The sequence below is a fragment of the Hypanus sabinus genome, chromosome 6, assembly GCF_030144855.1.
Source record: "Hypanus sabinus isolate sHypSab1 chromosome 6, sHypSab1.hap1, whole genome shotgun sequence".
NCBI lineage: Eukaryota > Metazoa > Chordata > Chondrichthyes > Myliobatiformes > Dasyatidae > Hypanus > Hypanus sabinus.
The window spans coordinates 788,054-807,865 of record NC_082711.1 but is presented as its reverse complement, the minus strand read 5'-3'; the positions used below and the strand labels follow the sequence as shown (position 1 = coordinate 807,865).

At 43.8% G+C, this 19,812-nt stretch overlaps 1 protein-coding gene across 3 annotated transcripts in view; it reads right to left on the bottom strand.

Annotated features, from left to right (window-relative positions):
• The window catches only part of vps28 (VPS28 subunit of ESCRT-I), a 45,914-nt gene that overhangs the window by 5,507 nt on the left and 20,595 nt on the right, over positions 1 to 19,812 (bottom strand). For all 3 annotated transcript variants that reach the window (XM_059971522.1, XM_059971524.1, XM_059971523.1), the window contains 3 exons: positions 13,748 to 13,853; positions 13,213 to 13,314; positions 11,156 to 11,209 (listed from right to left, as the gene is read on the bottom strand). In XM_059971522.1, the coding sequence (XP_059827505.1) occupies positions 11,156 to 11,209; positions 13,213 to 13,314; positions 13,748 to 13,853 (262 nt within the window). The remainder of the gene's footprint in view (positions 1 to 11,155; positions 11,210 to 13,212; positions 13,315 to 13,747; positions 13,854 to 19,812) is intronic.

Genomic DNA, 19,812 nt, shown 5'->3' with positions numbered 1-19,812 from the left:
GCCAGCATCTCACACCTGAAATATTCCAATCCAGGCAATTATCTTGGTGAATTATTTCTGCATCCTCTCAAACACATCCACATTCTTCCTAAAGTGTGGTGATGGGAAATGAACACCATACTAGGACCGCAGCTTGAACATTATTTTATGGAGTTGTAACATGACATCACCGCCCTAGCTAATGAAGAAAAGAATAATCTTAAAAGTATCCTGTACACCTTCTTCAATGCTGCGTCCACCTGTACTGCCAGGGTTCTTTGGACCTACATCCTTCCCGAACTATGAGGTAGTTACAGAATTGCACAAAACCTGGAACACCCCGTCCTGTCTATTGTCATCTCAGTGTAACACAGTATCACCACTCTTAGACTCAGCTGATGAAGGCAAGCATGTCATACTTCTCCTTCATCCCTTGCATCTCCTTTGAACTTACCCTCTTTACCCTAAATGCATGCCCTTTGGTATTAGACACTTCCACCCTGGGGAAAAAGATAAGTCTGTCTCCTCCATCTATGCCTCTCAACCTTAACCACTCAAGAGGAAATAATCCATGTTTTGTCCAACCTCTCCTTATAGCACATGCACTCTAACACAAGGAATAGTCGGAGTGTAGTGGAGCTTTTGGCTTTGGAAGAGGGTGAGAGGTGATGTGATAGAAGTGCATTAACATTATGAAAGAGAGTGGACAGCCAGGATAATAGCTAATACCAAAGAACATAAACAGGTGCAGGAGTAGACCATCTGGCCCATCAAGCCTGCTCTGTCACTTAATAAGATCATGGCTGATCTGGCCACGGACTATTCTCCACCTACCTGCCTTTTCCCCATGACCCTTAATTCCCCTACTATGCAACGATCTATCCAACAATGAACATCCTTTTAAAATGAGTCTAAGAAGGTTTTAGGTACATGTTGGAAGTTTGTTCCCCACTCAGAGTGGGATTGCCTGGAACAGACCGCCAGGGTAGGTGGTCCATTCTGATACATTATATACACTTAACAGTTGACACATGATATATGAAAAATAGAGGTTTATGGGCTATGTAGGGGGGAAGTGCTAGATTGATTGTGAAGTAGATTAATATCAGTCAGCACAATGTCATGAGCGAAGGACACAATATATGATGTGTTATCCAATCTTCTATGTTCCAGGAAATCCCGGCAACTCTCAACAATAAATACCCCATTTTGCACACTGTTGGGCAGGAGGACAACCTATCTGGGAAAAATAAGTGGCCGTACCTCTGGCACTGGCACTGAGTCTGGTCATATAGCTTAGATGAATAGGGAACTGAACAGGATGGAACTCTTAGGAGTAGTGATCATAATATGATTGAATTCATCCTGTAATAATCCACATGTATCAGTATCGCAATGGAATAAAGGGAATTAGGCATGAGAGAGGAGCTTGCCCAAGTGGATTAGAGGAGATTATTGGCGGATAAGATGGCTAAAGTTTCAGGAAATGGCTCATAAGATTTAGGACATGTCGCACAGAGGCGGAAGTTCTCAAAAGGCAGGCACAGGCAACCATGGCTGACAAAGGAAGTTAAGAACTACATAAAAGCCAAGAAAGGGTATATAAGGTAGCAAAAGTGAGTGGGAGGTTGGATGATTGGGAAGCTTTTAAAAGGCAACTAAAAAAGCTGTAAGGAAAAAGATGAAATATGAGACGAGCCAATAATATAAAGCACGATATCAAAAGTTATGTAAAGAGTAAAGGAGATGTGAGAGTTAATATAAGATCACTGGAAAATACTGCTGGTGAGGTAGTAATGGGGGAACGCAGAAATGGCAGATGAAGTTAATGGGTACTTTGCATCTGTCTTCACTGTGGAAGACACTAGCATTGTGCCCGTGGTCCATGAGTATCAGGGAGCAGGAGTGAGTGCCATTGCTATTACAAAGGAAAAAGTGCAGGGAAACTCAAAGATCTTAAGATGGATGAATTACCTGCGCCAGATGGACTACACCCCAGAGACCTCAGAGAAGTTGCTGAAGAGATAACGGATGCATTGGTCATGATCTTTCAAGAATCACTTGATTCTGGCATATCCCGGAGGACTGGAAGATTGCAAATGACACTCCACTATTTAAGAAGGGAGGAGGACAAAAGAAAGGAAATTATAGGCCAATTAGCCTAACCTCAGTGGTTGGGGAAAGTGGTGGAGTATATTATTAGGGATGAGGTTTCGAGGTATTTGGAGACTAATGATAAAATAAGTCAAAGTCAGCATGGTTTCTGTCAGGGGAAATCTTGCCTGACAAATTTGATACTTCAAGGAAGTAACAAGCAGGGTGGACAGTGGATGTCATTCACTTGGATCTTCAGGAAGCATTTGATAAAGGTGCTACACATGAGGCTGCTTAACAAGATAAAATCCTATGGCGTTACAGGAAAGATTACTGGCAAGGATAGTGGAATGGCTGACAGGCAGGAGGCAGCGAGTAGGAATAAATAGGGCCTTTTCTGATTGTCTGCCAGTAACCAGTGGTGTCTCCCCAGGGGTCAGTATTGGGACCGCTGCTTTTTACATTGTTTGTCAGTGATTTAGATAATGAAATTGATGGCTTTGTAGCAAAGTTTGTGAATGATACGAAGATAGGTGGAGGGGTAGATAGTGCTGAAGCAGCAATCTGATTGCAGCAGGACTTAGACAAATTGAGGGCTATGGGTAACCTTATTAGGTAATTTCTAAAGTAAGTGCATGTTCAGCACAGCATTGTGAGCCAAAGAGCCTGTATTGTGCTCTAGGTTTTCTATGTTTATAAATTAGAAGAACAGGCAAAAAGTGGCAGATGGAAAACAGTGTTCAGACATGTATCATAATGCATTTTGGTAAAAGGAACAATAGTGCAGAATATAATCTAAATGGGGAGAAGGTTAAAACATCAGAACTATGGAAAGGGATAAAATGGTAAAGTGCTTAACTGGGGAAGGGCTAACTTTGAAGGGATGAGGCAGGAACTAGCGAGAGTAAATTGGAAACAGATGTTCAAAGGGGAAAGCACAGAAGTAATGTGGGAGAAGTTCAGGGACCACTTGAGCTGGGTTCAGGATAGGTTTGTCCCACTGAGGCAAGGAAAAAATGGTAGGAAAAGGGAACCATAGCTGACGAAACATATGAGGCAACTCGTCAAGAGGAAAAAGGAAGCACACGTTAGATATAAGAAACAGGAAGTAGGAGGGGCTTATGAGAAATATAGGGTAGCCAGGATGGAGCTAAAGAAGGGGGCATGAGAAGGCCTTGGCAAGTAGGATTAAGGAGAACCCCAAGGCATTCTATGCGTATGTGAAGAATAGGAGGATGACGAGAATGAAGGTGGGACGGCTAAAGGATAAAGAGGGCAATGTGTGCCTGGAGGCGGAGGAGGAGGTTGGGGAGGTCCTAAACGAATACTTTTCTTCAGTATTCACAAGTGAAAAGGATCTTGATCAGGATGAGGTCAAAGTAGAGCAGGCCTGTGTGCTGGACAGTGTGGAGATTAAGGAAGAAGTAGTACTGGATCTTCTTAAAAACATTAAGATTGATAATCCCCAGGGCCGGATATGATACACCCCAGGTTGTTGTGAGAATGGAGAGAAGAGATCACAGGAGCATTAGCTATGATCTTTGAGTCCACTTTGGCTGCAGGGGAATGCCGGAGGACTGGAGAATGGCAAATGGCCGGATATGATACACCCCAGGTTGTTGTTGGAATTGAGAGAAGAGATCACAGGAGCATTAGCTATGATCTTTGAATCCTTTTTGGCTGCAGGGGAATGCCGGAGGACTGGAGAATGGTAAATGTTGTCCCCTTGTTTAAAAAAGGTAAAAGGGAGAAACCTGGGAACTATAGACTGGTGAGTCTTGCGTCAGTGGTATGCAAACTACTGGAAAGGATTCTTAAGGATAGGATCTTTGAGCATTTGGAGAAGTACAGTCTACTCATGGATAGTCAACATGGCTTTGTGAAGGGAAGATCGTGCCTCACGAGCATGATTGAGTTTTTTGAAGAGGTAACAAAGGAAACTGATGAGGGTAGGGCAGTGGATGTGGTCTACATGGACTTTAGCAAAGCATTTGACAAGGTCCCTCATGAGAGACTCATCCAGAAAGTCATGACGCATGGGATAAGTGGAACCTTGGCTGTTTGGATAAAAAATTGGCTTAAAGGAAGAAAGCAGAGGGTAGTTGTGGAAGGAAAGTATTCTGCCTGGAGATCGGTGACTAGTGGAGTGCCGCAGTGATCTGTCCTGGGACCCCTGCTATTTGTGATTTTTATAAATGACCTGGATGTAGAGGCGGAAGGATGGGTGAGTAAGTTTGCGGATGACACGAAGATTGGAGGAGTTGTGGATGGAGCTGTAGGTGGTCGAAGGTTACAACAGGATATAGACAGGCTGCAGAGTTGGGCAGAAAAATGGCAGATGGAGTTCAATCTGGACAAGTGTGAGGTGATGCATTCTGGAAGGACAAACCAGAAGACTGAGTACAGGATTAATGGTTAATTACTTAAGAGTGGGGATGAACAAAGGGACCTTGGGGTTCAAATCCATACATCCCTCAAGGTCGCTGCACAGGTTGATAGGGTAGTTAAGAAGGCTAGGGTTCATTAACAGGGGGATTGAGTTCAAGAGTAGAGAGGTCATGTTGCAACTCTACAAATCTCTGGTGAGACCGCACTTAGAGTATTGTGTTCAATTCTGGTCACCTCATTATAGGAAGGATGTGGAACCTATGGAGAGGGTGCAGAGGAAATTTACCAAGACGTTGCCTGGATTGGAGAACAAGTCATATGAAGCAAGGTTAGCAGAGCTGGGACTTTTCTCTTTGGAGCGTAGAAGAATGAGAGGGGATTTGATAGAGGTCTACAAGATTATGAGAGGCACAGATAGGGTGGATAGTCAGTACCTGTTTCCCAGGGCACCAAAAGCAAACACCAGAGGGCATATGTACAAAATTAAGGGAGGGAAGTTTAGGGGAGACATCAGGGGTAATTTTTTATTTTTTCATTTTATTTATTTATTTATTTTTTTAATTTTTTTTTTTACACAGAGGGTTGTGAGTGCCTGGAACAACTTGCTAGGGATGGTAGTGGAGGCTAAAACATTGAGGGTGTTTAAGAGCCTCTTGGACAGGCACACGGATGAAAGAAAAATGGAAGGTTATGGGGTAGTGTGGGTTTAGTACTTTTTTTTAAGGATTATATGGGTTGGCACAACATGGGAGGGCTGAAGGGCCTGTACTATGCTAAGAAGAAAAAAATCAGAGGTACAGAGGGACTTCGGATTCCTCGTGCAAGACTTCCAGAAGGTTAATTTACAGGTTGAGTCTGTGGTAAAGAAGGCGAATACTGTGTTGCCATTTATTTCAAGGGGAATTAAATATAAAAGCAAAGAGATAATGCTGAGCCTTTATAAGACAGTAGTCAGGCTGCAGTTGGAGAACTGTCAACAGTTTTGGGCCCTGTATCTCAGAAAGGATGATTGGAGAAAGTCCAGATGAGGTACATGGGGTTTGATTCGGGAATGAGTGGAGTTAACATTTGGCAGCTTTGGGCCTGTACTCACTGGAATTCAGAAGAATGCAGGGGGGTGGGGGGGGGAATCTCATTGAAACCTACCAAATGTTGAAAGGACTAGATAGGGTGGATGTGGAGAGGATGTTTCCTATGGTGGGGGTATTCAGAACTAGAGGGCACAACCTCAAAAATCCTTTAGAACAGAGGTAAGGAGGAATTTTTTTTGCCAGAGAGTATTGGATCTATGGAATGATCTACTGCAGGTGGTGGAGGCCAAGTCCATGTGTATATTTAAGGCAGAAGTTGATCATTTCTTGATCAGTCAGGACATCAAAGGATATGGCAAGAAGGCAGGTGTATGGGGTTGATTGGGGCATGATGGAATGGCAGAGCAGACTCAATGGGTTAAATGGCCTAATTCTGTTCCTATGTCTTATGGACATAAGGACAGACACACTAACACCAGCGAACTGGAGGAGGCCAACATGAAAAGCATCTACTCCACAATAAAGCAATGTCAACTCCAATGTAATGTTATCTGGATGCCTAACTCACACCTGCCCAAACAGATCCTTTTACTCCCAATTGAAGGAAGGTCAGCAAGCTCCTGGTGAGCAAAAAAGAAACACTTTAAAGCAGCATTAAAATCAGCCTGAAGACATTCAACATTACATCTAAAAACTGGGAAGATGTTGCATTCAACACACACAAAATGATGGAGGAAAAGAGTAAACAGGCAACATTTCAAGCCAAGACCCTTAATTGAAACTGCAGAAAAAAAAGATGAGAAGTATGTGTAAGGTGGGGTCGAAGGAGTAAGAAATACAAAGTAGTAGGTGATAGCTGAAACTAGGAGGGGGGATGGGTAAAGTAAAGAGCTGGGAAGTCGATTGGTGAAAGAGATAAAGGGCAGAAGGGAGAATCTGATAAGAGAGGACAGGAGACCATGGAAGAAAAAAAAGGAAGTGATGGGCAGGTAAGCAGATGAAGTGAGAGAGAGAGAGAATGGTGAAGGGAGGGCCTAACAAGCAGAAATAACAAGCATGATAGGCAAAGGAGAATTGGTTGATGTTGTGTACTTGGAATTTCAGAAGGCCTTTGATAAGCTGCCACACATGAGGATGCTTAACAAGCTACCTTATGGTATTTTAGGAAAGATTCCAGCATGGTTAAAGCAGTGGCTGATTGGCAGGAGACAGAGTGGGAATAAAGGGGGCCTTTTCTGGCTGGCTGACAGTGACTAAGGTATTCCACAGGGGCCTGCATTGGGACTGATTCTTTTTACATTATATGTCAATGATTTGTATGATGGAATGGATGTCTTTGTTGCAAAGTTTGCAGACGATATGAAGATAGGTGGAGAGGCAGATAGTCTTAAGGAAGTAGAGGGGCTAGGAAAGGGCAGTCTCATTAAGAGTGTGGGCAAAGAAATGTCAGATAGAATACAGTGTCAGGAAGTGTATAGTCATGCATTTTGGTAGAAGAAATGAAAGGGTTCAGCATTTTCTAAATCGAGAAAAGGTACAAACAAAAATTGAGATGCAAAGGGACTTGGGAATCCTTGTGCAAGATTCCCTAAAGGTTAATTTGCAGGTTCAGTCCGTGGTGAGGAAGGCAAATGCAATGTTAGCATTCATTTAAAGAGAACTAGAATACAAAAACAAGGATGTAATATTGAAACTTTATAAAGTACTGGTGAGGCCTCACTTGGAATACTGTGAGCAAGATGTGCTGAAATTGGAGAAGGTTCAAAAGAGGTTCACGAAAATTATTCCAGGATTGAATGGTTTGTCATATGAAGAGCGATTGATGACGCTGGGCCTGTATTCACTAGAATTCAGAAGACTAAGGCGTGACATCTGCAAGGCATTTGATAAGATACCCCATGCAAAGCTTATTGAGAAAGTAAGGATGCATAGGATCCAAAGGGACCTTGATTAGATCCAGAATTGCTCACAGAAGGCAAACAGTGGTTGTAGATGGGTCATATTCTGCATAGAGGTCGGTGACCAGTGGTGTGCCTCAGGGATCTGTTGTGGGACCCCTTCTCTTCATGATTTTTATAAATGACCTGCATGAAGGAAAATGGGTTAGTAAATTTGCTGGTGCCACAAAAGTTGGGGGTGTTGTGGATAGTGTGGAGGGCTGTCAGAGGTTACAGCGGGACATTGATAGGATGTAAAACTGGGCTGAGAAGTGGCAGATGGAGTTCAACCCAAGTAAGTCTGAGGTGATTCATTTTGGTAGGTCAAGTATGTATGATGGCAGAATATAGTATTAACGTTAAGACTCTTGACAGTGTGGAGGATCAGAGGGACCTTGGGAGTCCGAACCCATAGGACACTCAAAGCTGCTGCACAGGTTGACTGTGGTTCAAAAGGCATACAGTGTACTAGCCTTCATCAACCGAGGGATTGACTCCACTTGGAGTACTATGTTCAGTTCTGGTCACTTCACTACAAAAAGGATGTGGAAACTATAGAAAGGGTGCAGAGGAGATTTACAAGGATGTTGCCTGGACTGGAGAGCATGCTATATGAGAATAGGTTGAGTGTACTTGTCCTTTTGTCCTTGGATTGATGGAGGATGAGAGGCGATCTGATCAGAGTGTATAAGAAGATGAGAGGCATTGATCGTGTGGATAATCAAGAGGCTTTTTCCCAAGGCTGAAAAGGCTGAACACGAGAGGGCACAGTTTTAAGGTGCTTGGAAGTAGGTACACAGGAAATGTCAAGGGTAAGTTTTTTTTAAGACACAGAGTGGTGAGTGCATGGAATGGGCTACTTACAACAGTGGTGGAGGCAAATTACAATAGGGTCTTTTAAAACTCTTGGATAGGTACATGGAGCTTAGAAAAATAGAAGACTATGAGTAACCCTAGGTAATTTCTAAAGCAAATACATTGTGGGCAGAAGGGCCTGTATTGTGCTGTAGGTTTTCTATGTTTCTATGACTTCATTGAAACATATCGAAGGGTGAAAGGCCTTGATAGAGTGGATGTGAAGAGGATATTTCCTAGGGTAGGAGAATCTCAGACCAGAGGCCACAGCCTCAGAATAGTTTCCTTTTACAACAGAGATGAGGTGAATTTCTTTAGCCAGGGAGTGATGAATCTGTGGAGGCCAAGCTTTTATGTATATTTGAGGCAGAGGTTGATAGATTCCTAATAGGTCAGGGCATGAAGGGATACGGGGAGAAGGCAGATTAGGGCTGAGGGGTATAGTCTGGAATGAAAAGCCTCATTCGTGCACATCTAGCCTCACCCCATCCTCTCACCAGCCCACCAGGGACTTGTCCTCACCTACCACCACACAAGCTTCCGCACCCAGCACGTAAATTCTCCGTAACTTCCGCCATCTCCAATGGGATCCCACCACCAAGCATATCTTTCACTCCCCCCCCCTCCACTTTCTGCTTTCCCTACCTGACTCCCTTGTCCATTCATCCCTCCTCACTGATCTCCCTCCCTCCTGGCACTTATCCTTGCAAGCTGATCAAGAGCTAAACCTGCCCTTCACCTCTTTCATTATCATTCAGGGCTCCAAACAGTCCTTCCAGGTGAGACAACACTTCACCTGTGAGTCTGCTAGACTTATCTACTATATCCAGTGCTCCCAGTATGGCCTCATGTAGATCGGTGAGACCTGATATAGATTGGGAGACCGTTTCGCCAGACACCTACGCTCCATTCGCCACAAAAAGCGGGATCCCAGTAGCTGCCTGTTTTTCATTCTACTTCCCATTCCCATTCCAACATGTCAGTTCATAACCTCCTATATTGCCGTGATAAGGCCACACTCAGTTTGGAAGAGCAACACATTATATTCCATGCAGGTAGCCTCCAACTTGATGGCATGAACATCACACTTCCAGTCATGCCCTCCCACCACCCTCTCTTTCACCATTCCCCATCCCCATATCCCTCTCTCAATTTATCTCCTTAACTGCCCATCACCTCAATCTGGTACTCCTCACCCTTCCCTTTCTTCCATGACCTTCTGTCCTCTCCTATCAGATTGTCCCTTCTCCAGCCCTTTATCTCTTTCACCAAATTCTCAGTTCTTTATTTCTCCTTGTATTTCTTCCTCCCCTTTCCCCATCTTGCTACTCTGACTTCTCATCATTTTTCTTCAGTCCTGATGAAGCAACTCAGCCCTTAACATTGACTGTTTATTCTTTTCCATAGATGCTGCCTGGCCTGTTGAGTTCCTCCAACATTTTGTGCATGTTGCTTGGATTTCCGGCATCTACAGATTTTCTCTTGTTTGTGTTAAGACATTGTACTCAACAGGTACACCCAGAGGAAATCAACAAGAGCTGAGTTACATGACAGCGACTACAATGTTGCCTCAGAACACAAGTGGCAGCTGCAAAAGGAGAGACTGAACAACCTGACTGCTAACCATAGCCACAACTCACTCTTGCCCATGCTGCACTAGAATATCTTGATCCTGGATAAATCTCTACAGCCAGAGGACCCTCCAATAGACAACCCAGTTTCCAAACTGGGGTCCATGGACCTCTTGCTTAATGGTATTGGTCCATGGCATACAAAAAGGTTGGGATCCCCTGCCTTGAGAGCACACCTTACTTGACTTGACAATGAATCCAAGTACATAGTTTGCTGAAAGTGGGAGATATGGAGAAAGCTTCTGGCATGCTTGCCTTCATCAGATGGGGCACTAAATAGAAAGGATGTATTGTCGTGTTTTTACTGTACTAGACATTAGTGAGTCTGCACCAATATGGTGTGTGCAGATCCAGTCTGCATACTACAGTCCTACAACACAGAAACAGGACCTTCAGGCCAACTCATCCATGCCGAATAAGATACCTATCCAAACAAACACCATTTGCCTGTGGTTGGCCCATATTCCTCTAAAGCAAGAGTTCCCAACCTTTTTTATGCCATGGACTCCTATCATTATCTGAGTAGTCCTTGGACCCCAGGTTGGGAACCCCTACTCGAAACCTTTCTTATCCATATTTAGTCATAGTCATATAATGCTAGAGAATAGAAAATGTGCCTTTCAGCCCATCTAGTCTATACAAACTGTTAATCTGCCTTGTCTCATTGACCTGTACCCAGACTATACGCCCTCCATACCCCTCCCATCCATTTAACTAATCCAATTTCTCTGAAACTGAACCCACATCCACTACTTGCACTGGCTTTCCAGGCATATATTTACAGTCTTTCTTAATGGAACAATGTTAGCTATACTCTAATCTTCTGGTACCTTACCTGTCCAAGTGATTTTACTATAGGCAGGATGTGATTAGGTTGAAGGGGGTACAGAAAAGATCCACAGAGACAGTGTCCAGAGAACAGGGCTTGAGTTACAAGGAGAATTTCCATGGGCAACACCAACACTGATCACGGATGTGCAGACAGAGTAACACCCCTGCCACATCACCCCGTCTACTGAAACTAATTTAGTCCTTGGTTCAGCGGCCCAGGGCACATTTAAAGCTGTATGAAAACAAACAAACAGGAAGTGTGGTTTTGTTCTGTGATGCTCCAGAAATCAGTTCCTGTTACATGCTGGAAACATTAATGTGGGGTTTCACGACAGCCTCCAAATATTTGCCCAGGAGCCACGTTTGGCAAGCACTGTCTACATGCTGCAATGATTCACACCCTGCTCACCTCATCCATGGCTCTGATCTCCAGACGCAGCTTGTCCATCACCGTGATGAAGAGCTGTAAAGAGACATTGATGGTCAAGGAGTATAAACTAAGGCAAAAGACAGTCACACGGTTATGGACATTGGCCCTGCCGCCCAACTCATCCTCATGTGGAGAAATAGATGGTCAAGGAGTAAAAACCATGGTAATGAAGCACTGTGGGAGAGGTCACGGGGTCAAATGGTCACAGCACACACTAGCCCTACTGCCCAACTCATGTGACTGATTCCCATCTGTCCTCTTTCCATTTGGCCATGTTTGGCCCGTATCCCTCTAAGCCTTACCTATCTATATACCCAAGTACTTTTTCAGTATTGTGAATGTACCTGCCTCAATCATTTCCTCTGGCAGCTCATTCCATATATTGACCATCCTCAGTGTTAGCTCTCATTGAGTCCTATTAAATCTCTCCCTCTCAACTTAAACCTGTGCCCTCTAGTTCTTGATCAACCCTGGAGAAAACAACTGAGTGCATTCGCCCAATTTCTATCCCTTATGATTTTACACACCTCTATTAGATCACCTGTCACCCTCCTACACTTCAATGTGAAAGTCCCATCCTCTCTCCGTAACTCAGTTCCGAGTGACTCCTGACAAAATCTTTGTACATTTTTTCTGTGCTCTGTCCAGCTTCATGGCATATTTCCTAAGGCTGAACAAATGCAGCCTCACCAACATAACATCCCAGTGTCCTGACTGATGAAGGCCAGTGTGCCAAGATTCTTCTTCATCACAACTTTCAGTATACTCCTAGATCCCTGTTCTACATTTCCCAGGACTCAGCCATTCACTGTGAAAGCTCTATCATCACTCCTTTTCGCATGGCCATGAGTGGAACCACAAGAATTGGGAGAAATTCTTAAAGAAATTTCTTTCTATTGTGGAGTAAATGACAGGCTATTTCCTGGATGACTATTTTCTGAAGATGCTGCAGTCAATTGTTAAGGATGAGATCTCATGGTACTTGGAGGCACATGATAAAATAGGCCATTGTCAGGTTGGTTTCCTTGAGGGAAAATCTTGCCTGACAAATCTGTTGGAATTCTTTGAGAAATTAACAAGCAGGATAAACAAGGAAAGTCGATGGATATTGTGTACTTGGATTTTTAGAATGCCTTTGACAAGGTCAGAGAGTAGTAGCAAGGTACAGTACCAAAACAGGTCCTTTGAACCATTTAAACTACCTACTGCCATCGACCTGAAGCTGGACCATAGCCCTGCATTTCCCTACCATCCATGTACCTAATCAAACACTGCTAAAACACTGAAATCAAAATCAGATCCATCGCTTACACCGGCATCTCATTCCACCCTCTAAGTGGAAAAAGCTTCCCTTTGTGTTCCCCTTAAACATTTCACCTTTCAGCCTTAACTCATGACCTCTAGTTGTAGACTCGCCCAACCTCAATGGAAAAAGCCTGCTTGTACTTACCCTTTCTATATCCCACATAATTTTGTATACCCCTAACAAATCTCCCCTCAATCTCCTATGTTCTAGGGTTCTAGGTTCTAACCTATTCAAACTTCCCAAGGGCAACATGGTAGTATAGTGGCTAGCACAATGCTTTACAGTATTGGTGACCAGGCTCATTTCCTACCAATTGTCTGGAAGCAGTTTGTACACTCTCCCTATGACCGCATGAGTTTCCTCTGGGTGCTTCGGTTTCCTCCCACAGTCCAAACACAAACAGGTCAATTGGTCATTGTAAACTGTCCCCTGATTAGGCACAGATTAAATCCGGGGATTGCTGGGTGGCGTGGCTCGAAGGGCCAGAGAGCCTATTCACACTATCTCAATAAATTAATGAATAACTCAAGACACATTTACATCTTTTCTGTAGGTAGGTAGCCAAAACTGAACACAATATTCCAAATTAAGCTCACCAACAAACATCTTATACAACTTAAGCATAACAACCCTGGAAGCATTGTCCATGGGAGGGGGGGGTGGGTACAGTCACTGAGACAATGCCAGTAACACTGGTTCAGACAGGACGGAGTGTGACCCCGGCACTCACCGAAACAATGTCAGCAATGCAGCGATTCAGGTTTCCTTTGTCATCCTTGATGGTAATGGGACGGTCTTCCTTAATTCTCTCCATGGCCAGCGGACAGTCCAGCTGAGGGATGAGACACCATGAAATCAGCACAGCACTGAACTGTGTTACCCCAAAAAACACACTGTATGTACCCTTCCCAGTTACACACCCCATCTTTCCACAAAATCTGCTCCCCTCCCCACAGGTCAACCTCCTTCTAAAACCTCCCACTATCACTCTCACACCCTCTCCATCAGTCACCCTCATACCATCCCTGTAACCTCTTCCCAGCACCCTCACGTCATGTTTTAGCCCCTCAACCATCACCCTTCTCCACCCCAAGCCTTAATGTACCCAGTAACACCTGCAGAACTTGTCAATGGAGGTGATGTCCACTCCCTCGTCTCCCTCCCCCAGCCCAAGGCCTTATGTACCCTTTAAGGCCTGCAGAAGTCATCGATGGAGATAATGTCCACTCCCTCATCACCCTTCCCTAACCCGAGGATTGACGTACCCTGTAACGCCTGCAGAACTCATCGATGGAGGTGATGTCCGCTCCCTGCACCTGTCTGAATGCTGCTTTGTACTGAACCAGTAGGCGGGAGCAGGCGGCTGTGTATCTGGAACATCAACCCTTGTCAGTGAGAGAGCAACAGCCTGGGTCTGCGGAGTGAGGAGGGTTGAGGGTGAACATGACTGGCCTCCCTACCTCACTCTGTAACCCCACATGAATCCCCAACACCCTACACTGGCCCATTGGGAGTAGCTCTGGGGCCTGCAGAGTGAAGAGGGTTGAGGATGAATATTGCCAGCCACACTGCCTCTCTCTGATTCCCAGGTGATTCCCCAACACTATGCTGCCCCATCAAGGGTGCCTCAGCAAATTTCACATCTCACGGGAGTCAAGGAAATGTAGCAGTTAGCACAATGCTCTTACAGCTGAAGGCAATCCAGAGTTCAATCCCAGCATACTCTGTAAGCAAGTTTGTATACTCCTTCATTCCTTCCAGTGCGTATGTGCTCCAGTTTCCAACTTCATTCAAAAGATGTACCAGATAGGTGAACTGGGCATTGTAAATTGTCTCGTGATTAAGTTTTGGTTAATTGGGTTTGTCAGGGGTTGCTGGGGTGGCGTATCCCAAAATAAATCCAAGCTCAGATCAAGCTCGGGAACCTTCTCTGCACTGCCCCCCATAGAAGCGGCTCTCTTCTTCAGAAACCAGAATCTGGGTATTCCCCAACAATACTCAAAACTTTCACTCCATCAGCTATTACAAACTCTCCAGCCTCATGCCATCAGGAGTAACAGAGGACATCATTTTAAGCTGAATAGAGTCCAGATCTAGGGTCTCGCCCATGACATCAGCTCTTTACTGTATTGCTTTCCATAAATGCTGCATAATCTGCCAGTTCCTCCAGCATTTTGTGTGTGTGACGCTTTGGATTTCCAGAATCTCTTGTGCTTACAGTATTCTAGGTGTGGTCTAACCAGAGCTTTATAGAGTTGCAACATTATTGCACAACTTAAACTCAATCCCTGACTAATGAAACCCAATAAACCATATCTCTTGTTAACCACATTATCAACTTGCGTGGCAACTTTAAGTAATCTATCAATTTGACTAGGAGTTTGTGAGACTTGGTATGTCACCAAAGACATTCACAAACTTCTACAGATGCTTTCTAATTGGTTTCATCACAGGGGTCTGTGTTGTGACTGCTTTTCATGGTATATGTCACCAATTGGTATGACAGATGATGGCTTTGTGGTGGCCAAGTTTGCAGATGATATAAAGACAGGTGGAGTGGCAGGTAGCTTTGAGGAAATAGAGAGATTGAGAACCTCCTCTGGACCCTCTCCATTCTTTCTTAGAAAGGGGCCCAAACCTGTTCACAATACTCCAAGTACAATCTGACCAGCACTATATAAAACCTCAGCATTACATCCTTGTTCTCATATTCTGGTCCTCTCAAAATGAATGCCAAGGTAGCATTTGACTTCCTTACCACCAACTGAACCTCTGAGCCAACCAGAAAAGGCTCCCTTTATTCCCTCACTTTGCCTCCTGCCAATCAGCCAATCTTCTATCTATGCTTGTACCTTTCCTGTGATACCATGGGCTCTTATCTTGTTAAGCAGCTTCATGTGCGGCATCTCCTCAAAGGCCCTTCTTAACCCTGCTCAGCAAGGCCTTCTCATGGCCCCTTCTAGTTCTCCTAATTCCATTCATAAACTCCTTCCTAGCAACCTTGTAATTTTCTAGAGCTCTAACAGTACTTAGTACCTTGAACCTTTCATAAGCTTTTCTTTTCTTCCTAACTAGATTTTCTACATACTTTGTATACCATGGTTCTTTAACTCTACCATTCTTGCCTGCCTCAATGGAACATATCTATGCACAACTCCATGCAAATATTCCCTGAGCATTTGCCACATTTCTGCTATGCATTTCTGAGAACATCTGCTCCCAAGTTCCTGCCTAATAGCATCATATTTCTCCCTACCCCAATTAAATGTTTTTCCAAATTCTCTGCTCCTATCCCTCTCCAGCGTTACGGTGAATGAAATAGAGTCGTAGTCACTACCTCCAAAATGCTCTCCAAGAGATCTCACACCTGACCAGGTTCATTTCCCAATACCAGATCAAGTACAACCTCTCCTCTAGCTAGCTTATTTACATTTTGTGACAGGAAACCTTCCTGAACGCACTTAACAAACCCCACCCCATCTAAACCCCTTGCACGAAGAAGATGCCAATAAATATTAGGAATGATAAAATCTCCTAACACAACGCTATTATTATTGCACCATTCCAGAATCTGCCTCGCTATCTGCTCCTCAATATCCCTGTTACTATCAGGGAGTCTATAAAAAACACACAGTAGAGTTATTGCACCTTTCCACCCACAATGACTCAGTAGACAATCCTGACACTATCCTTAATTAGCAATTAGTGAAGACTGATGCAAAATACTTATTCAACTCGTGCGCCATTTCTTTGTCCCCCATTACTACCTCTCCAGCATTGTTTTCCAGCAGTCCAATATCCACTCCCACCTCTTTTTTACACTCCATGTATCTTCTTTAATATTATTGGCTAGTTCATCTTCGTATTCCATCTTTTCTTTCTTCATGACCTTTTTAGTTGCCTTCTGTTGGTTTTTAAAAGGTTCCCATTCCTCAATCATGTTCTTTGAGATGTATATATCCTGTGCTTTCTGAATTGCTCCCAGAAATTCCATCTATCTTCCCAGTCTACTTGTATATTGAAATCCCCTGTGACTAAATGGAGGAATTTAAGGTGGGGGGTTATATGGGAGGCAGGGTTTGAGGGTCGACACAACATTGTGGACCAAAGGGCCTGTAATGCGCTGTACTATTCTATGTTCTACTAACACAATATTGCCATTCTGACATGCATTTTCTATCTCCCATTGAAAATTGGTGACCACGTCCTTACTACTGTTTGGGGGTCTGCATACAACTCCCATCAGGGTATTTTTACCCTTACAGTTTCTTAGCTCAACCTACAATGATTCTACACCTTCCAGTCCTATCTCAACTCTTTCTAATGATTTGATTTCATTTTCGTTTCAACCAATAGAGCCACCCTATCCCCTCTGCCTGTCCTTTCAACACAATGTGGATCTTTGGACATTAAGCTTCCAGCTATAAGGCTTTAATTTCAAGAGGAATAGTGTATAAGAGTAAGGAGGCATTGATGAGGCTCTATGGGGCACTGGTGAGACCCCATTTGGAAAACTGTATGCAGTTTTGAACCCCCTATCTTAGAAAGGATGTGCTGATGTTGGACAGAGTTCAGAGAAGATTCACTAGGATGATTTCTGGAATGCAGGGACTAACATATGAGGAGCGTTTGTCGGCTCTTGGATTGTATTCATTAGAGTATAGAAGAATGAGAGGGGATCTCATAGAAACATTTTGAATGTTGAAAGGGTTGGACAGAGTAGATGTGGAAAGGCTGTTTCCCTTAGTGGGTGAGTCCAGGACAAGAGGTCACAATCTTAGAATTAGAGGGTACCCATTTAAAACAGAGACAGGAGAAATTGTTTTTAGCAAGAGGGTCGTAGATTTATGGAATTTGTTGCCACATACAGCTGTGGAGGCCCAATCATTGAGGGTGTATAAGGAGGAGATTGATAGCTATCTAATCAGTCAGGGTATCAAGGGATATGGGGAAAAAGCCGGAAATTGGAACTAGATGGGAGAATAGTTTAGCTCATGGTGGAGTGGCGGAGCAGACGATGGGCCGAATAGCCTACTTCTGCTCCTTTGTCTTGTGATCTTGTGATAAGCTTCCTTCAACTACGATTCTGTGATGCCCAGAACATCATACGTGCCCATCTGCAACTGTGCTACAAGTTCATCTACATTATTCCGTAAACTATGAGCATTCAAATGTAACACCTTCAGTCCTGTAGTCACACTTTTGGATTTTGAGTGTCTTTTACATTGCAACTCATCCTGCTGACTTCAATTTTGCCCTATCATCAGGCTCTCCTTGCTGGGAGTCTCAGTATATATTGCCTTTGTTTATAAACCAACTACACCACCCTCAGCATTATCACTCCAGTTCCTACCCCCCTGCCAAATTAGTTTAAACCTCCCAAAAAGCTCCAGCAAACCCGCCTGCAGAGATATTGGCCCCTGTCAGGTTAAGGGGTTCAGCTGTAAGACATGTACAAAACATTGCTCAGGTTTTGACAAGGACAGGGCAGTACAAGTGTTCAGCAAAGCTTTTGTCAAGTGACATTGGTCCAGGATTCAGGGTGACCTGCACAAGTGCATACAAAACTGGCTTGGTGATACGGGTCAGAGGATGCTAGTGGAGGACTGGAGGCCTATGAGCAGTGCTGTGTGTTGGGTCCACTTCGTTTGTCATTTATATTAACAGCTTGTATGAGAATGTTGGTGATGTGATAAGTCTGTGGATGATACAAGCACTGGTGGTTGTATTGGACAATGAAGGGCTTGTCCAAAGTTTCAACAGGATCTCAATCAACTGGGGAAGTGGGCAAAGGAATGGCTAATGGAATTTAACTGGGATCAGTACAGCAGAACAGGCCCTTCAGCCCACAATGCCTATGCTGAACACAACGCAAGTTATGGTAAATCTTTTCTGCCTGTATATGATCCATATTTCTCTGTTCCCTGAACACTCAGGTGTCTGCCTAACACCTGTACCCTCTGTGTGAAAAACACCTGTCCCTACTACAATAAACACAGGAGAGCTACACACACAAAATGCTGGAGAAACTCAGCAGGTCAGGCAGCATCCATGGAAAGGAGTAAACAATCAATGTCTCAGACCCTTCATCAGGACTGGAAAGGATGGGAGAAGAAGCCAAAATGATAAAGTGGTGGGAGGGAAGAAGGACAAGCTGGCAGGTGAAAGATGAGGGGGAAGGTGGATGGGTGGGGGAGGGAGGAAAAATTGAGAAGCTGGGAGCTAAAGATGTAAGAGGTAAGGGGCTGAAGAATCACTTGATTCTACCATGTTCCTGGAGAACTGGAAAATTGCAAATGTTACACCATTCTTTTAAGAAGGGAGGAAAACAAAAGAAAGGAAATTATCGGGCAGTTATCCTAACCTCAATGGTTGGGAAAGTATTGGGGTCCATTATAAAAGAATCATTTTGGGGTACTTGGAGACTAATGATTAAATAAGTCACAGACAGCATGGTTTCATGTAAAAGGAAATCTTGCCTGACAAATCTGTTAGAATTATTCATGGAAGTAACAAGCGGGGGTGGGGGGACAAAGGAGAGGCAGTGCATGTCATTTACTTGGATTTTCAGAAGTCATTTGATAAGTTGCCTCACAAGGCTGCTTAACATGATAAAATCCTATGGTGTTACAAGAAATATACTGGCATGGATAGAGGAATGGCTGACAGGTAGGTGGCAGTGAGTGGGAATAAAGGGAGCTTTTCTGGTTGGCTGCCAGTGTTCCTCAGGAGTCAGTATTGAGACTGCTACTTTTCACCTTGTTTGTCAATGATTAGATAATGGAACTGATGGCTTTGTGGCCAAGTTTGTGAATGATACAGTTAGGAGGGGTAGCTAGTGCTGAGGAAGCAATGCAATTGCAGCAGGATTTAGACAATTGAAAGAATGGGCAGATTAGTGACAGATAGAATAGTGTTCAGAAATGTACGATAATGTCTTGTGGCAAGAGGAACAAAATTATGGATTATTATCTAAACGGGGAGAAAGTTCAAACATCAGAGGTGCAGAGGGACTTAGGAGTCCTCACACAAGACTCCCAGAAGGTAAATTCAGTTTGAGTCTGTGGTAAAGAAAGGAAATGCAATGTTAGCATTTATTTTATGGAGAACAATGTATAAATACGAAGAGATAATGCTGAGCCTTTATAAGAAGCTCTTTAAGTCACACTTGGAGTACTGTCACGTTTTGAGCCATTTATCTCAGAAAGCCTGTATTGTCATTAGAGAGGGTCAAGAGGAGGTTCACGAAGATTATTCCAGCAATGAAGAGGTTAACATATGAGGAGCATTTGGAGGCTTTGGGCCTGTATTCAGTGGAATTTTCAAGAAT